The 14,030-nt window shown below is 38.1% G+C and overlaps 1 protein-coding gene across 5 annotated transcripts in view; it reads right to left on the bottom strand.

The window, feature by feature from the left end:
* The window catches only part of SLC4A10 (solute carrier family 4 member 10), a 1,035,540-nt gene that overhangs the window by 442,121 nt on the left and 579,389 nt on the right, over positions 1 to 14,030 (bottom strand). For all 5 annotated transcript variants that reach the window (XM_086956614.1, XM_086956617.1, XM_086956615.1 and 2 more), the window contains exon 4: positions 12,000 to 12,138. In XM_086956614.1, coding sequence (XP_086812740.1) covers positions 12,000 to 12,138 — 139 coding nt within the window. The remainder of the gene's footprint in view (positions 1 to 11,999; positions 12,139 to 14,030) is intronic.

The following is a 14,030-nucleotide window of genomic DNA, read 5'->3' as shown; positions in this document are numbered from 1 at the left end:
CAACAACTGCAGCTGCAGAGGGCTCCCCACGGGAAACACCCGTTACAACGCAACTTTTACAACGCACTACCATTACATCGCAACTTTTACAACGCAGGATCCATTACAATGCATGCCTTTACAACGCATGTCATTACATAGCAGATGCTATTACAACGCATGCCATTACAACGTAAGTATAGGTAAGTATATAATTTTATTGTATATTTTATTTTACTTTATTTAATTAATTTAATTAATATTAAAAATAAATAAATATATTAATTTATGTATTTTTATAAAATAAATTAAATATATTAATGTAAGTAATTTAAAAAAAATAAGTTTGATTATAGGAGTATATGTTTTTGGGTACTGAGGTATATGCTTTGGGGTGTTTTAGGGCTGGGTTTGGTTTTTGGGGTACAGGGGTATTTTTAGGGTTCAGGGCTAGATTTGGGTTATGGGGTACAGGGGTATTTTTAGGTTTTAGGGCTGGGTTTGGTTTTTGGGGTACAGGGGTATTTTTAGGTTTTAGGGCTGGGTTTGCTTTTTGGGGTACAGGGGTATTTTTAGGTTTTAGGGCTGGGTTTGGTTTTTGAGGTACAGGGGTATTTTTAGGTTTTAGGGCTGGGTTTGGTTTTTGGGGTACAGGGGTATTTTTAGGTTTTAGGGCTGGGTTTGGTTTTTGGGGTACAGGGGTATTTTTAGGTTTTAGGGCTAGGTTTGGTTTTTGGGGTACAGGGGTATTTTTAGGTTTTAGGGCTGGGTTTAGTTTTTGGGGTACAGGGGTATTTTTAGGTTTTAGGGCTGGGTTTGGTTTTTGGGGTACAGGGGTATTTTTAGGTTTTAGGGCTGGGTTTTGTTTTTGGGGTACAGGGGTATTTTTAGGTTTTAGGGCTGGGTTTGGTTTTTGGGGTACAGGGGTATTTTTAGGTTTTAGGGCTGGGTTTTTGTTTTTGGGGTACAGGGGTATTTTTAGTGTTCACTTTTTTTAAAAACACGACTTTAAATAAATTAAATTAATTAAAATAATTAAATTAAATTATATTAAATTAATTATATTATTTACAATTAATAAATTAATTAAATTACATTACTTAAATTAAATTAAATTAATTACATTTTTTAAATTAATTAAAATAATAAAATTAAATTATATTATTTACAATTTATAAATTAATTAAATTACATTAATTAAATTAAAATAAATTATATTAATTATTATTTTTAAATTATTTAAATTACATTTATTATAATAAATCAAATTATATTATTTACAATTAATAAATTAATTAAATTACATTAGTTAAATTAAATTAAATAAATTAAATTAATTACAATTTTAATATTAATTATATTACAATAATTAAATTATATTTAAATAATTACTTTTTTAAAAGTAATAAAATTAAATAAATTTAATTAAATAATTAAATTAGCTAGATTACATTATTTAAAAAAAGATATACTTACCTATACTTACGTTGTAATGGCATGCGTTGTAATAGTATCTGCTATGTAATGACATGCGTTGTAAAGGCATGCATTGTAATGGATCCGGCGTTGTAAAAATTGCGATGTAACGGTCTGCGTTGTAAAATAACGCGTTGTAACGTCATATATCCGCTCACCACAGCTCTATGCTGCAGCTGCCACACTTTTGGTGGGAGTTGGCAATTTCTTTAGTGGGTCAGTCTGCTCCTTTCAGCTGCAAATTTGTCAGTGCTAGTAAATCAAGTATAAGTGACAATGAATCTATACGTAGCGCTTACCAGGCAAAAAACTGGTCTGTTTTAGAGGAAGTCGAATTAATCAATTTGGAGAAATGCATTGCGAGAAGCGGAGGAAGGGGAAGGGGAATGCGACCATACTCCAACAAAGGATACAGAGGAAGAGGAAGGGGAACACAGAACCAAACAACCCCCTCACCAGTACCAGAAAAACCCGCAGGTCCAAGCGGAGAAAGAAGACAGTACCCCCCTTCGCAATCGCAACCGGAAACAAACTTAATTGTAAATCTTTCGGATCATCAATAAATAAAGGATTATCATTCTGTCCTGAGTCACACTTTGATTACACGGAAACACGAATAGACTTTTACGAGTACGTCAGAAAGCTAAATCTAGCAAAAGTGCACGCTGGAAAACCAATTGAATCAGAAAACACAGTCAATGAAAATATGGATGATATCATGTTCACTACGATTGCAGAGCTACCAGATCTGAAGCACAGCTTCGAAACGCTGTTCGATTCAAATGGCATTTCATTATCGGATTCAGAAATTTTGGAAGAATTGAATATCCAAACTAATGAGAGACCAAGCACTGGATTGAAAAGAAAATCGAGATACTATCCTATTTTATCACCAGGAAACAAAATAGATCTGTTTTCAGATGCGATAACACAAGAATTGGACAATCTTTCTAAAGTAAGAAACAATTCACGCGAAAATCTCTCAAAAACAGAACACAATGCCATTAAAACATTGATCGAAAATGACAAAATTACTATAAAACTGGCGGACAAGGGGGGCAATATTGTGCTAACGAGAACATCAGACTACATGTCAGAAGCTGCAAGACAATTGAATCAAGAGAATAACTATAAAAAATTGGAGACAAATCCTTATGTGAATATGAAGAAGGAATTGCAAGAATGCCTAGAAATGTGGTATACAAAAGGTCTGATCGATGATGATGAAAAAAGATACTTAACTATTGATCACCCTATAACACCTTGTATATATTTCCTACCAAAAATTCACAAGACTTTAGTAAACCCTCCGGGAAGACCAATTGTCTCCTCCTGCGGCTCATTGTATGAAAATATCTCCAACTATGTTGACAGATTCTTGGCTCCCATCGCCCAAAGTCTACCCTCCTACATCAAAGACACCGGGGATTTCCTAAGGATCCTGATGAATGTAACCTGGAACTCTGAATATCTTTTAGCCACTATTGATGTGGTCTCACTCTACACATCGATTCGCCATGAGGTCGGGATGAAAGCATGTGAATACTATCTCAAACAGCGTAGCATTACACAACTAGATCACTCAAGAATGTTGATAAAGATGGTTGATCTATGTCTTACGAACAATATATTTCTCTTCAACAAACAACTGTATAAGCAAGTATGTGGTACTGCCATGGGCATTTCTCTATCTCCCAACTATGCAAACATCACCATGGGGTGGTGGGAAAAGACCATAGCGTGGAATCAAGACAACCAACCGGGTCTGGATCGAATAATATTGTGGGTACGTTATATCGACGACCTGTTTATTATTTGGAATGGCACAAACTCTCAGTTTCAGAACTATTTCAGAAAGCTGAATGAAAATGATCTAGGTCTACAGTTCACATGCACGACAAGCACAAAAGAAATAGATTTCCTAGACACCAAAATATATGTGTCTGATGGTAAACTGGAATCTACTCTGTTTCGTAAAAAGACTGCAACAAACAGTGATCTCTGCTGCGCGCACCACCTTCTTCAGGACAAGATTATACAGTTCTGTGAAAGTAATATATTAAAAAACAATATCAAACTTTTATCCTCGATGGACACAAATGGAGATCTGTCAGAACATTCTTATTTTATAGTGGAACTAGTCGAGTTAATCCTCATGAATAATATCTTTATTTTTGAGGATGATTTTTTCTGCCAAACCAAGGGCACCAGCATGGGGGCTACATGTGCGCCGAGCCTGGCGTGTCCCTATGTTGGTGCCTTTGGGAATAAACATATACACAATGAGGCGGCCCCTTTCATTGAAAACGTGACCCAATGGTCACGGTTCATCGACGACATTTTCTTTATTTGGACAGGAGATAAAACAACCCTATTAGAATTTATTGACTGGTTGAATTGTGGTGACCCCAACCTGAGATTCACACACAACATGAGTCAAGAATACTGTGAGTTTCTAGACATTAAAATACAAAACAAGAATAATACACTCAGCGTGGATTTATATGTAAAACCAACTGACAGGAATACCATGCTGCATTATGACAGCGAACACCCGAGATGTCAAAAAGATAACATCCCATTTGGGCAGTTTCTGCGTCTCCGCAGAAACTGCTTAGAAAAACGTGATTTTGAGAAACATGCCAGTAATTTAAAAAAGAAACTATCCAGCAGAGGTTATCCTAAGGGAATTATTAAGCAGGCATACAAAAGAGCCAAATATTATAACCGTAATTTACTGTTTGACAATGAAAAAAGCAGCAGAGCTGAATTAAACAGAATCACCTTTGTGACTAATTACTCATTACTTAGTAATAAAATTAAAAATATTAATAATAGAAATTGGAGTCTGTTCCAAGATAAAAACCTGGCCACACTGGAAAAACCCCTGTTTTCCTTCAGAAGAAATCAGAGTATCAGACAGAGACTAGTCAAAACATACAAAGACAGAAAGACTGGTTACCAAAAAAGCATAGATACCGATAAGAAGATAATAGGAACATATCCATGCAACGGTTGTGTTAATTGTATGTCAATCATGGCAGGACAAAAAATAACAATAAACAAAATTGAGCATACAGCTAGGGAAATGTTCAATTGCAGAACGAAAAATTTCATCTATCTTATCCAATGCCCTTGTGGCTTAGAATAAATAGGGGAAACTGGTAGAGAAGTCAGAACACGCCTTAATGAGCACAGATCAGCATTAAAAAACAATAAACATAATGCCCCCCTTACTGAACACTGGCTTGAAAACAAGCACAAAATAGAAGACCTCAGATGGTGTGTTATAGAGAAAATAGAATTATCTAAGCGAGGAGGTAATATTGAAAAGAAAAGAAAAATGAGAGAGCAATTCTACATGTGTAAATTTAAAACATTCACACATGAATTAAATAACCGGGAAGAATGGGAAAGAATGTATAAGTAAAATCAGCATCTAGAATCTGAATATCACTAACTATGATCCCTCTCTAATACTAACAAGTGATCCATCTCGGGAGGCTGAATAGACAAAGTAACTAAAGATTGACACGCCCACTAGAGAGTTTTTCACATCACATTGAGCAATCACTCATTTGGAAAGATTGTGTAGAGATAATAACTCATAAACATCATGTGATAAATAACGGGAATATATAATATAATAGACCCCGGTTTTGTAACCATAAACAGGACTTGCTGTCCGTAATAGATGAATTACGAATGTGCTCAATTTTCATTAACATAAGGTAGAAACGATTATAATCGAGAGCGGAAAGTGGGCGAAATAATTGCATTTACCCCACATAATGATTCTATGTTTTCCTAAAATACTCCTGAGCCTCATAATAATGATACCCAAATATATACACTGCCCAAAAACACCATTATAAGAGGGCCGAAACAACTCCTAACATAGAAACGCCAGCTAGCGCGATTAGTGAGGTCACGTGATCGGACGTGACTACATAAAAACAGGTAGCAATAGAACGACACTACCCACCAGATCCCATGAGAGAGGAGACGCACAGAGAGGCACCAGGTAAGAGGGAATTACGCCGAAGGTTTTTTCAAGGGTCTTAAAAAGGCAGGGCGTTCTGTATAGAACAAAGGGTAGGACGTAGCGCGGCACACGTAAAGGGTGCGAACGCGCTATGTACGCTTGTAAGAAACGCCGAGTAAAACTGTGATTTAAATGTGATTTCGGCCTACTTTAACAACTCTGCATGCTTGCAATAAATGAAACCTTAATCGATGTTTAGGAGCCATGAAATTCCCTCCCATGCACTATAGTGGAGCATTCGAGTATAAAGTAAACCCGTCCTAAATACTGATGCGGTCAACTTATACAACGTGATTTCGAACGATGGTTGTGCAGTAATGTTAAAGCCAACCAACAACTTAAGAGTAACGTGGGGTTATAATAATAATAACTATAGGTCGTGAGTAGGGCTGATAGATGAAGGCTCTTCCGCAAACCTTAGAATGTGAGACATTGTGATAAAAAACTTCATACTGATAGAGACAAACGGATATATAAATATATTTGACTCTAGAACCCAACAAGATATATCTAATTAAACAATTTACTTGATAGAACTGCACGCTGAAAGGGTGAAGATTGAAGGAACCCCCAGCATAACCTCTGATGTAAAGGAAAAAACTGTTTATATCAGCCTATCACCTTTTAAAATCGGTAAGACTTAATTCATAATTGCAAAAAACAGTAGTATGAAGAAAACCGATTACGAAAACATGCACCTTAAACAGTGTTAAATGTTCTTTACGATTAGGTGCCTTGCTGTATTATTAAAGAACTGTCTCAACCCTACCAGGGGACTAAAAGCCCCTAAAGAATGTACAAATGAATTAATGTGGGCCATTATTCCTACTAGTAAGTATCATGCAACAACATACAATAAATTGAAGAGCGATAAACGTTCTTGATTGTAATATGTCTGTCTATTATTGATACAGGAATTATAAAATCACCTGGAAACAATACCTCAATTTATCAGGAGGTCTATGATTAAAGGTGCATAAAGACAACCTAAAAAAGGTGGGTACTCAACCAATACATATATGAGGCCCATGATAAATAATCTAACAAAGACTGAATGTGAAGCTAGATTAAACCACAACGTGTATGAATGTGGGGATGCATGGAAGGCATTGGAATTACAAAAACAGCACAGGAAAATGTTACATATAGAATACTGAAGTAATGTATATGGAACTGAGTAACAGAACCGACTTGAAAACAAGACAGTAAATAACATTGTACTGATAATCTACCAGTGTAGAGGATGAGCCAACAATGGGCCTTGATGTGGAAGACCGGTCCATAATTTATGGGTGGTTAGACTGTTATATTTCTTCTTGTAAACGTACGCCGAGGATAAAAGTTTGATATTGTTTTTTAATATATTACTTTCACAGAACTGTTTAATCTTGTCCTGAAGAAGGTGGTGCGCACAGCAGAGATCCACCGAAACGCGTCAACTTGGTTTTTTTAAATCAATTTTGAATGAATGCTTATGAATGTATTTCTTATAAAATCTTGTTCATGAAGTACCATATTTGATAATTGGCAAAGTGCTTTCAAACCAACAGTGCACTGATGCAAATAGAAATAACTCTCAGAAGTAATATATGTATGTGCATGTTTTTAACTAAAAAGTTTTTATATTTAGGCCTGTTTTTATAAATAACAATAAAAATCAATGTGTTTACAAAATACTAATTTTCCGGCTACGTATTGCATTAATATTTAGATTGTAAGTGCTTGTTTTTGGTTCCATGTAAGTGTGAAGCAATTGAACGTTTGCGGGTCATATATTAGATAGAGCACTGACCAGTCCAAAATAAGAAAGTAATAATCTCAAGGAAACCCTGTTTTTTGTTTAACTGTATACACCCAGTTCCCTTGACACGAAAGGGTCACTCTCCTTCTTTTGATAGTGTGGAATGAAGTACGTTGGGTGCACCACATGTATGCTGAGAAAGAGGATTTTGGAACATATCCGTGCGGTAAAAAATTCTAACATGCAATATGCTACCGCCAAACATCTGAGTACTTGCCAAAATAGAGATTGGAGACAAATGCATTTCTACGGAGCAAAAATGCTGGATAAAATGGAAAGAGGTGGTGACATAGTTCGAAAACTCCGTCAAATGGAGTCTCGAATGATAATCAGACTCAGAACAAAACACTTCAGAGGAATGAACTCTGGGGAGGACCTGCATATTCATCTGGAATACATGTTTAATTAACAAACTGATCATGATAAGGGTACTATACCCAATAATTGACAATGATAAACAGTAATCTATATGCCACAGTGAGCAATAAGTCACGTCATACTAATGGTGTAACGAAGAAGCACACACAATGTCTTTCTTTTCTTTTTTATATTATTTTGAAATGTTTGTAACTACAATTCCCAGAATGCTTCCTAAATGGCAGAAATGGGATAGTACAAAAAGCAACACTGTGGAAGGACTAACCGACCGTGAGCAAGGCCAGTTGTGGCTGAAACGCGTTGGTGGGGTGAAGCAGAAAATAAATAAGGCTTGACAAAGTACCCTGGCTGTGCCGCCTCCTTTGTATACCAAATTTCCTTTGGGTCTGGATCCGACCCCTGGGCAGAGCACACACTGCGGAGCGCTCTCGTATGGCTTAAGGATCACTTTGTGTAGCGATATATATATATATATATATATATATATATATATATATATATATATATATATATATATATATATATATATTTATCTTCAAGACACATTAATGTGAAGTTAAGAATAGTCAATGTCTACATACCAATGGATATCAATATTTTTGCTACAATATTCTGATGCACAACTCCAGTACCCCTCTCTCACCAGGCCAGGACAGACACCTTTACCAACACGGACCCACAGTGTCTTCTTTAAATAATTGCAGACTTTTTCATGTGATGTATACTCAACTCAGGGGCTACCTGTCAAGGACATCAGCGCTGGATCTCAAAGTTTTCTGTAGCTGGATCTCAAATGTTTTTTGGTAGAGAGGTTCTGGAGCATTGACTATCACTTTCAGTTCATATCTGACTCTCGTTTCTTAGGCATGGTTAGTTTTTTTCACACGTTCTGTTCTAGAACCAGGTGATGTAAATTTCTTGACTTTTTAAATCCCTCTGCTTCCAAGAAAAATACTTTTCTACAAATGATGGCAGGCAGCACAAGTTAACAATAGGGTGTTCCACTTTAACAAACTCATAACTCAAGCAAATGGTGAGACACCCCCCTCATCTCTGATACTATCAGCCTTTTGGAAGCAGCACCTCTGAGTAGGCAAGGGAGCCAGGCCCTTAGAAAAGCTAACCCTACATTTCTGAGGAGACCACTGCCTCCAAACTCCCACAGTCTCCATCCAATCTAATGATATAGGTCAGGATGGAACAAAAGGCATGACACAGAAATGGGGCATTTTAGACATATACAATTTCTCTATCCTCTTATAATTATGAGTTTTTGCTACACAAATACCTCAACAATACTAGTTATACACAGTTCTAGTCTGGCATGCTACCTCTAACCTCCATTTTGTGAAGCATGCTTACCGTGACAGTCCAAGATGAATTCCGCTGACTAACAGTCCAACAATGGACATACTGTCTGACACAAACATACATATACCTATGGCACATGTATACAATACCCAGACATACAGGAATTAGCAGGTGATCCAACCACATAAGGCTTACGTTAAACTTCAGAGAGAAACGAGACTGGTTGGACACTCACCTAGTGCTGATAACAGGAAAAAAGACTGCTCTGCGACAACCACTAAAACACATGCTGTCACCACTGCCATGCACATGAGAGCCAAGGGAACAGTAGTCCCTCTTAATAAAGGAACTCAGATGATGTCCATCGCCAGATCACTGAGTCCAGCACTCTCAGTGTGTACAGATGATTGTCATGAATGTTGAGGGCAGAAAATCAAAAACACAAAAGAAATCTAGATTAGGGTAATCCAGGACAATGGTGCATGCTTTTAAAACCAGCTTGATATTCACCTCCCAACAGCTGTACACTTCCTATATTTGGGCATATAGCATTCTATTGTTTAACACCTAAAACTATTTACACATAACTAACTTTTTCATCATTTACAGAAACTAGAGAGTTGTTAAATGTCAGTTGAATCTCTCATGGATATTTTATCCTCTATTAACTGTGCCCTTTCCTCAATAAGGGGAATCTTGCACACCATGCTCAAAGGCTTGTAGCTCAAAGACTATTGGCAACTGTAAATGACTGGTCAACCCCGAGGGAATAACACATTTGATGTGAGATGAAGTTACCAGCTCAATTATGCGGAGATAAATGACGTTGGTAGTTTCTTCACCTCCACAGACCTTTGTCAAGCACTTCATTGTCATAGAGCATCTGTGAAGATGAATAAGCTGAGTAATCATATGGTAAAAAAAATATGAGTCTAATTTTGAATAGTGAATAACATCAGTGTGTGAATTTATACCAAGCTAAATATTCCTTTCTCTGTTTGTACAGACCCTCCTCATTACAGTTGCATAACAGGTCTAGTTTTACTTAATTAATATTAACTAAATCCTTACTGGCTTCCTACTTTACAGTGAAAGCAATGTTTAATAAGGCAATACCCTCCCGAGCACTCAAGTGCTCGGGAGGGTATTGTCTTGTTTGAGGTTTTACTTTGTAGAACTGTTTGTGGATGTAGGTAACCACTTCCTCTTCCCAGAGCACCAACGTATTTATAGCTTTACAGACCCTGAATTTGCAGAGCACCCTTGTATCTGTGGTTACCCATTGTAGTTAATGTTTAATAAGGACTAGGGATCCTATACACTAAATTTCCTGTTCTGAAGTCGGACACTGCTTTGACATAAATCCAAAGTAAAACTGAGAGAAACTGAGAGACTTTGATTTGAATGGTTAACTTCTTGATGTATGTCCTCAATGTAGTAAATCCCTCACTCATCCTTTCGTACAGCATACTTTAATCCCAATTTTGTTTCTTATCATCCCTGCACAGTGATGTAAAGTGGCTCTAGCCTTCCAAAGGGACACATGGAGATCATCACAAATTCTTGCAATAATTTAAGCATACCTGCTGGCTTGTCAGTCACATTAATATACGTGAGTCAGTTATCAAGGTAAAGACAAGTTGTGCTAAACAATTATTAATATTGAAACTGAAGTTGATATGAGAACTGAACAAACATGATTCATAGGAATAAACCCTTCTTAATGTTAATAAATATACTAACCTTCTGCTTCACCTATTATCCTGTGTTAACAGGATCCACTTCTCACTTCGCTATGTCACACCTACATAAGGATTAGCCCTACGGAATACACGTCATTAACCCCTACGATGCTTGTGACGGAACCATTCCGTCATCAGTCACGGTTGGGCTGTGCTGATGACGGAATGGTTCCGTCACAACCACACCCATTTACATTAGGGCCCAGAACAGGAGGAGGAGATCATCAGCAGCAATGGTGTTAATAGAGGAGCTGCAAAATCTTCTCAGAACTAAGATGAGGTGAATGTCATGTGGGTTTGTAATATAAAACCTGTACCCTGTGATCACCCTGAAAGAGGGCTCTTCAGGGGATCAGATGAACAGCTTAATCTCAGTTTATGGCTAAATCCCACCTGTCATTCACTGTTTCGTACACAACATTCAGCCAGTCCCAGCTCCAACATTTCGAGATGACGTCACAGACTCTCTGTAGTTCTGGCTGGCACTAGCATGTTCTCTAAGTATAGGCAGAGATAACATTCACACAGATAATCTCCGGTCAAAAGTCAATCATCAAAGCACAACAATCAGTAATAACACACCAAGAATTAGGGCTCAGTTCCCCTGACACCTAATTCTACTTCTGCTAAGTAGTTCCCAAATGCAGAAATCCTGACTGTAAAATTGATGTGAGCTACATACATGAAACCTTGCACGAGAGAGTGGAGGCTTAACCAAAATTTCATTTACTCGCATGAAGAATCTGCCAACAATCATCAGACATTTTTTCACTTTTTTGTAATGAACAAGATCACAGCTCCTAGACATGCGGATATATATAGTGTGTAGTGCACAGGAAGGCAGTTGTTCCGAAAGAGATAACAAAATACAGGTAGGAAAATACAAAAATATATTTGGGGGGAAAAGAGGGGAGGCTTCTTTATTAAGAAGTGATGTCCTCACACACCTGTGAGGGTGTCATGCTTCATCTTTGGGCGTTTTTGCTCCTCGTGGGGTCGGCTCTGCAATACCCCATCGGCCCCGCGAAAGGGCTCCTTGGCAGAGATCTTTTAAAGTAAAAATGCTGTGATGGTGAGTGCAAGTGTGTGGAGCGGATGAAACAGTTTGTTAAAAATACCACAGAGGTACTCTAAGGGTGAAATTTATTTCTGTGTCTCACTGGTAAGGTTAAAAGCAAAAGCTAAAAAACACAGAATCATTGATTGATAAATTAGTATTTGTTGAGAGATACAGTAATAGTCTTAACTTTCTAAAGGTCATTCTCACCTGGCTGTTTCTCTCCACTCAGCATCCTCTCCTTCACGTAAACAAATTTCATCAAGCTCTGTAAATAGGTCATGAGGGATGTGTTCTTCATCATCATCTTCTGTCCCCAGAATAAATTGAACACGCTGGGATGGTGTGTCTGTTGGAAGGCATGCAAAGTGGTCAATTTTATTTACAATCAGCATGTACATTACAAAAATATTTCAACATGATGGTCCTGATTTTCAAACTAATTGTACTGCTATAGTCTCAGGTTTACTTTTTCATTCGGGAGAATTTCATGAACCTACAAGCCTATCCAAGAGTATTGCTTGAAACCTCTGACAGTTACTGCTGGAAAATGTTTAAGAATTTATTTTCCAATAACACTTGCACAGTTTTACAATCTGCACAGTGCATGAGAAAATGCTATGGCATAAGTGCAAATTTAGGTTTTAATATTTTTTTTCCTCCATGAGAAAACATCATCTCTGTTTGAAATTGGGTTATTGGTTGACTCGGGTGTGAGCCCTGGTCAAGCAGCAACCACAATCCTAGTCAGGGTAAGGTAAGACAAACCCTAAATTAACCTGTGCTTTCCGTCTGGTATCTTGTCACACAGCATTTAGACTTAACTTAGAGGCAATTTATTAAGTATTTGTGCAACACTTCAAACAGTAAATCAATGAAAACACTACACAAAAAGAATACTACACCAGGTTAAAAAAGAAACCTTAGTTTGTTAAATAAAACAAAATTAATACGGAGAAACTCAAACGAGTAGAACTGGATTTATTACATTTTTAAGTTTATAGTAAGAAATAGAAACAAAAACCACAACACACTATTGGGGATCTCTGGTTACACTGGACTGGAACAAAGTCACAAGTTGAGCCAGACAACGAGGGAGTACAGGCCAGTTAAAGGGACCTAGTTAGGCTCACCTTAAATCCTTGTTGTGATGCATTGCATGGATCCGAGTCAACGATGTGTCGCGCAGCCGAGGTCATGCATTGGTTCCAAGATGCAAGGAGGCTACAATTCGAGGTTCTGTTACATTGATGTTGAGGATCTCGTCGGCTGAACTTCCAATACGAAGTCTGGGGCCGGGGGCCATGCGCAGCTGAGGTGATGCATCAATTCTGATGAGCTGTGATGTGGAGTCTTGGGGTCATCATCGAGGCTGCCCTCGGAGATGCGAGGAGCAGTGTGGGGGAAAGCATTATGCACTGGGTTTCCAAAGGAGATGTATTAGTTCCATGAGGCAGATACGACAGCAATGCGAGTCCTTTATAAGTCCGAACACATGCATCAGTGATGATGCATCAGTTCAGCTCGTGGATGCGCTGCTCAGCTGAGGAGATGCACAGGTTTGTGCTTGTGGGTGCGTCACTTGGATGGGTTCTCTCACAGATGGCATAGTATGCAAGGGCTGAAAGCATGTTATGTCCCTGCCGATTCAGATCAGGAGGTCAGTCAACTAGCCCTTGAAGTCACTCTCTGATCTGGGGGCAAGAGATATAGGTCCAGTTCTTCTCATCCAGGCAAGAGGGCAACAGGCATCAGATCAGCAAACCAGGAGTCCAGCAGAGTGCAGTCCACAGAGTGGCAGTCCTCCAGCAGCACAGTTAGCAGAGTATTCAGAGATCCAGAAGTGTACTGAAACGGTGGTGTCTAGGGTCCTTCTTTTATACACAGTTTCTGCCTGTGAAACCGTGTATAAAAGAAGGTGGGGAGAAATTTCTAGAGGCAGGCCTTTGAAGTGCACAGATACCCTGCCCTGCCAGTCCTGGCTGAAGACTAACTACAGTGGGTATGCAGCCCTTTGTGTGGGGACAGGATACATTCTATTTAGGCCTAAACTGAGTCCAGATCCTCCCTCACAGCAGTCAGTGATGACCCATTCAGTCACATCTAAACTCTCATTGTGTGTGACTGTGTAGGAGGAATACACAAAGCCCAACTGCCAACTACACCCAGTGATGTGACCAGATAGGCTGCAGGAACCAAATGGCAAAGGCAAGAAAAAGTGCAATTTTCAGAATTGCAATT

The sequence above is a fragment of the Lissotriton vulgaris genome, chromosome 2_1 (genome assembly GCF_964263255.1).
Source record: "Lissotriton vulgaris chromosome 2_1, aLisVul1.2, whole genome shotgun sequence".
Lineage (NCBI taxonomy): Eukaryota > Metazoa > Chordata > Amphibia > Caudata > Salamandridae > Lissotriton > Lissotriton vulgaris.
This window is presented reverse-complemented; position numbering and strand designations above follow the sequence as displayed.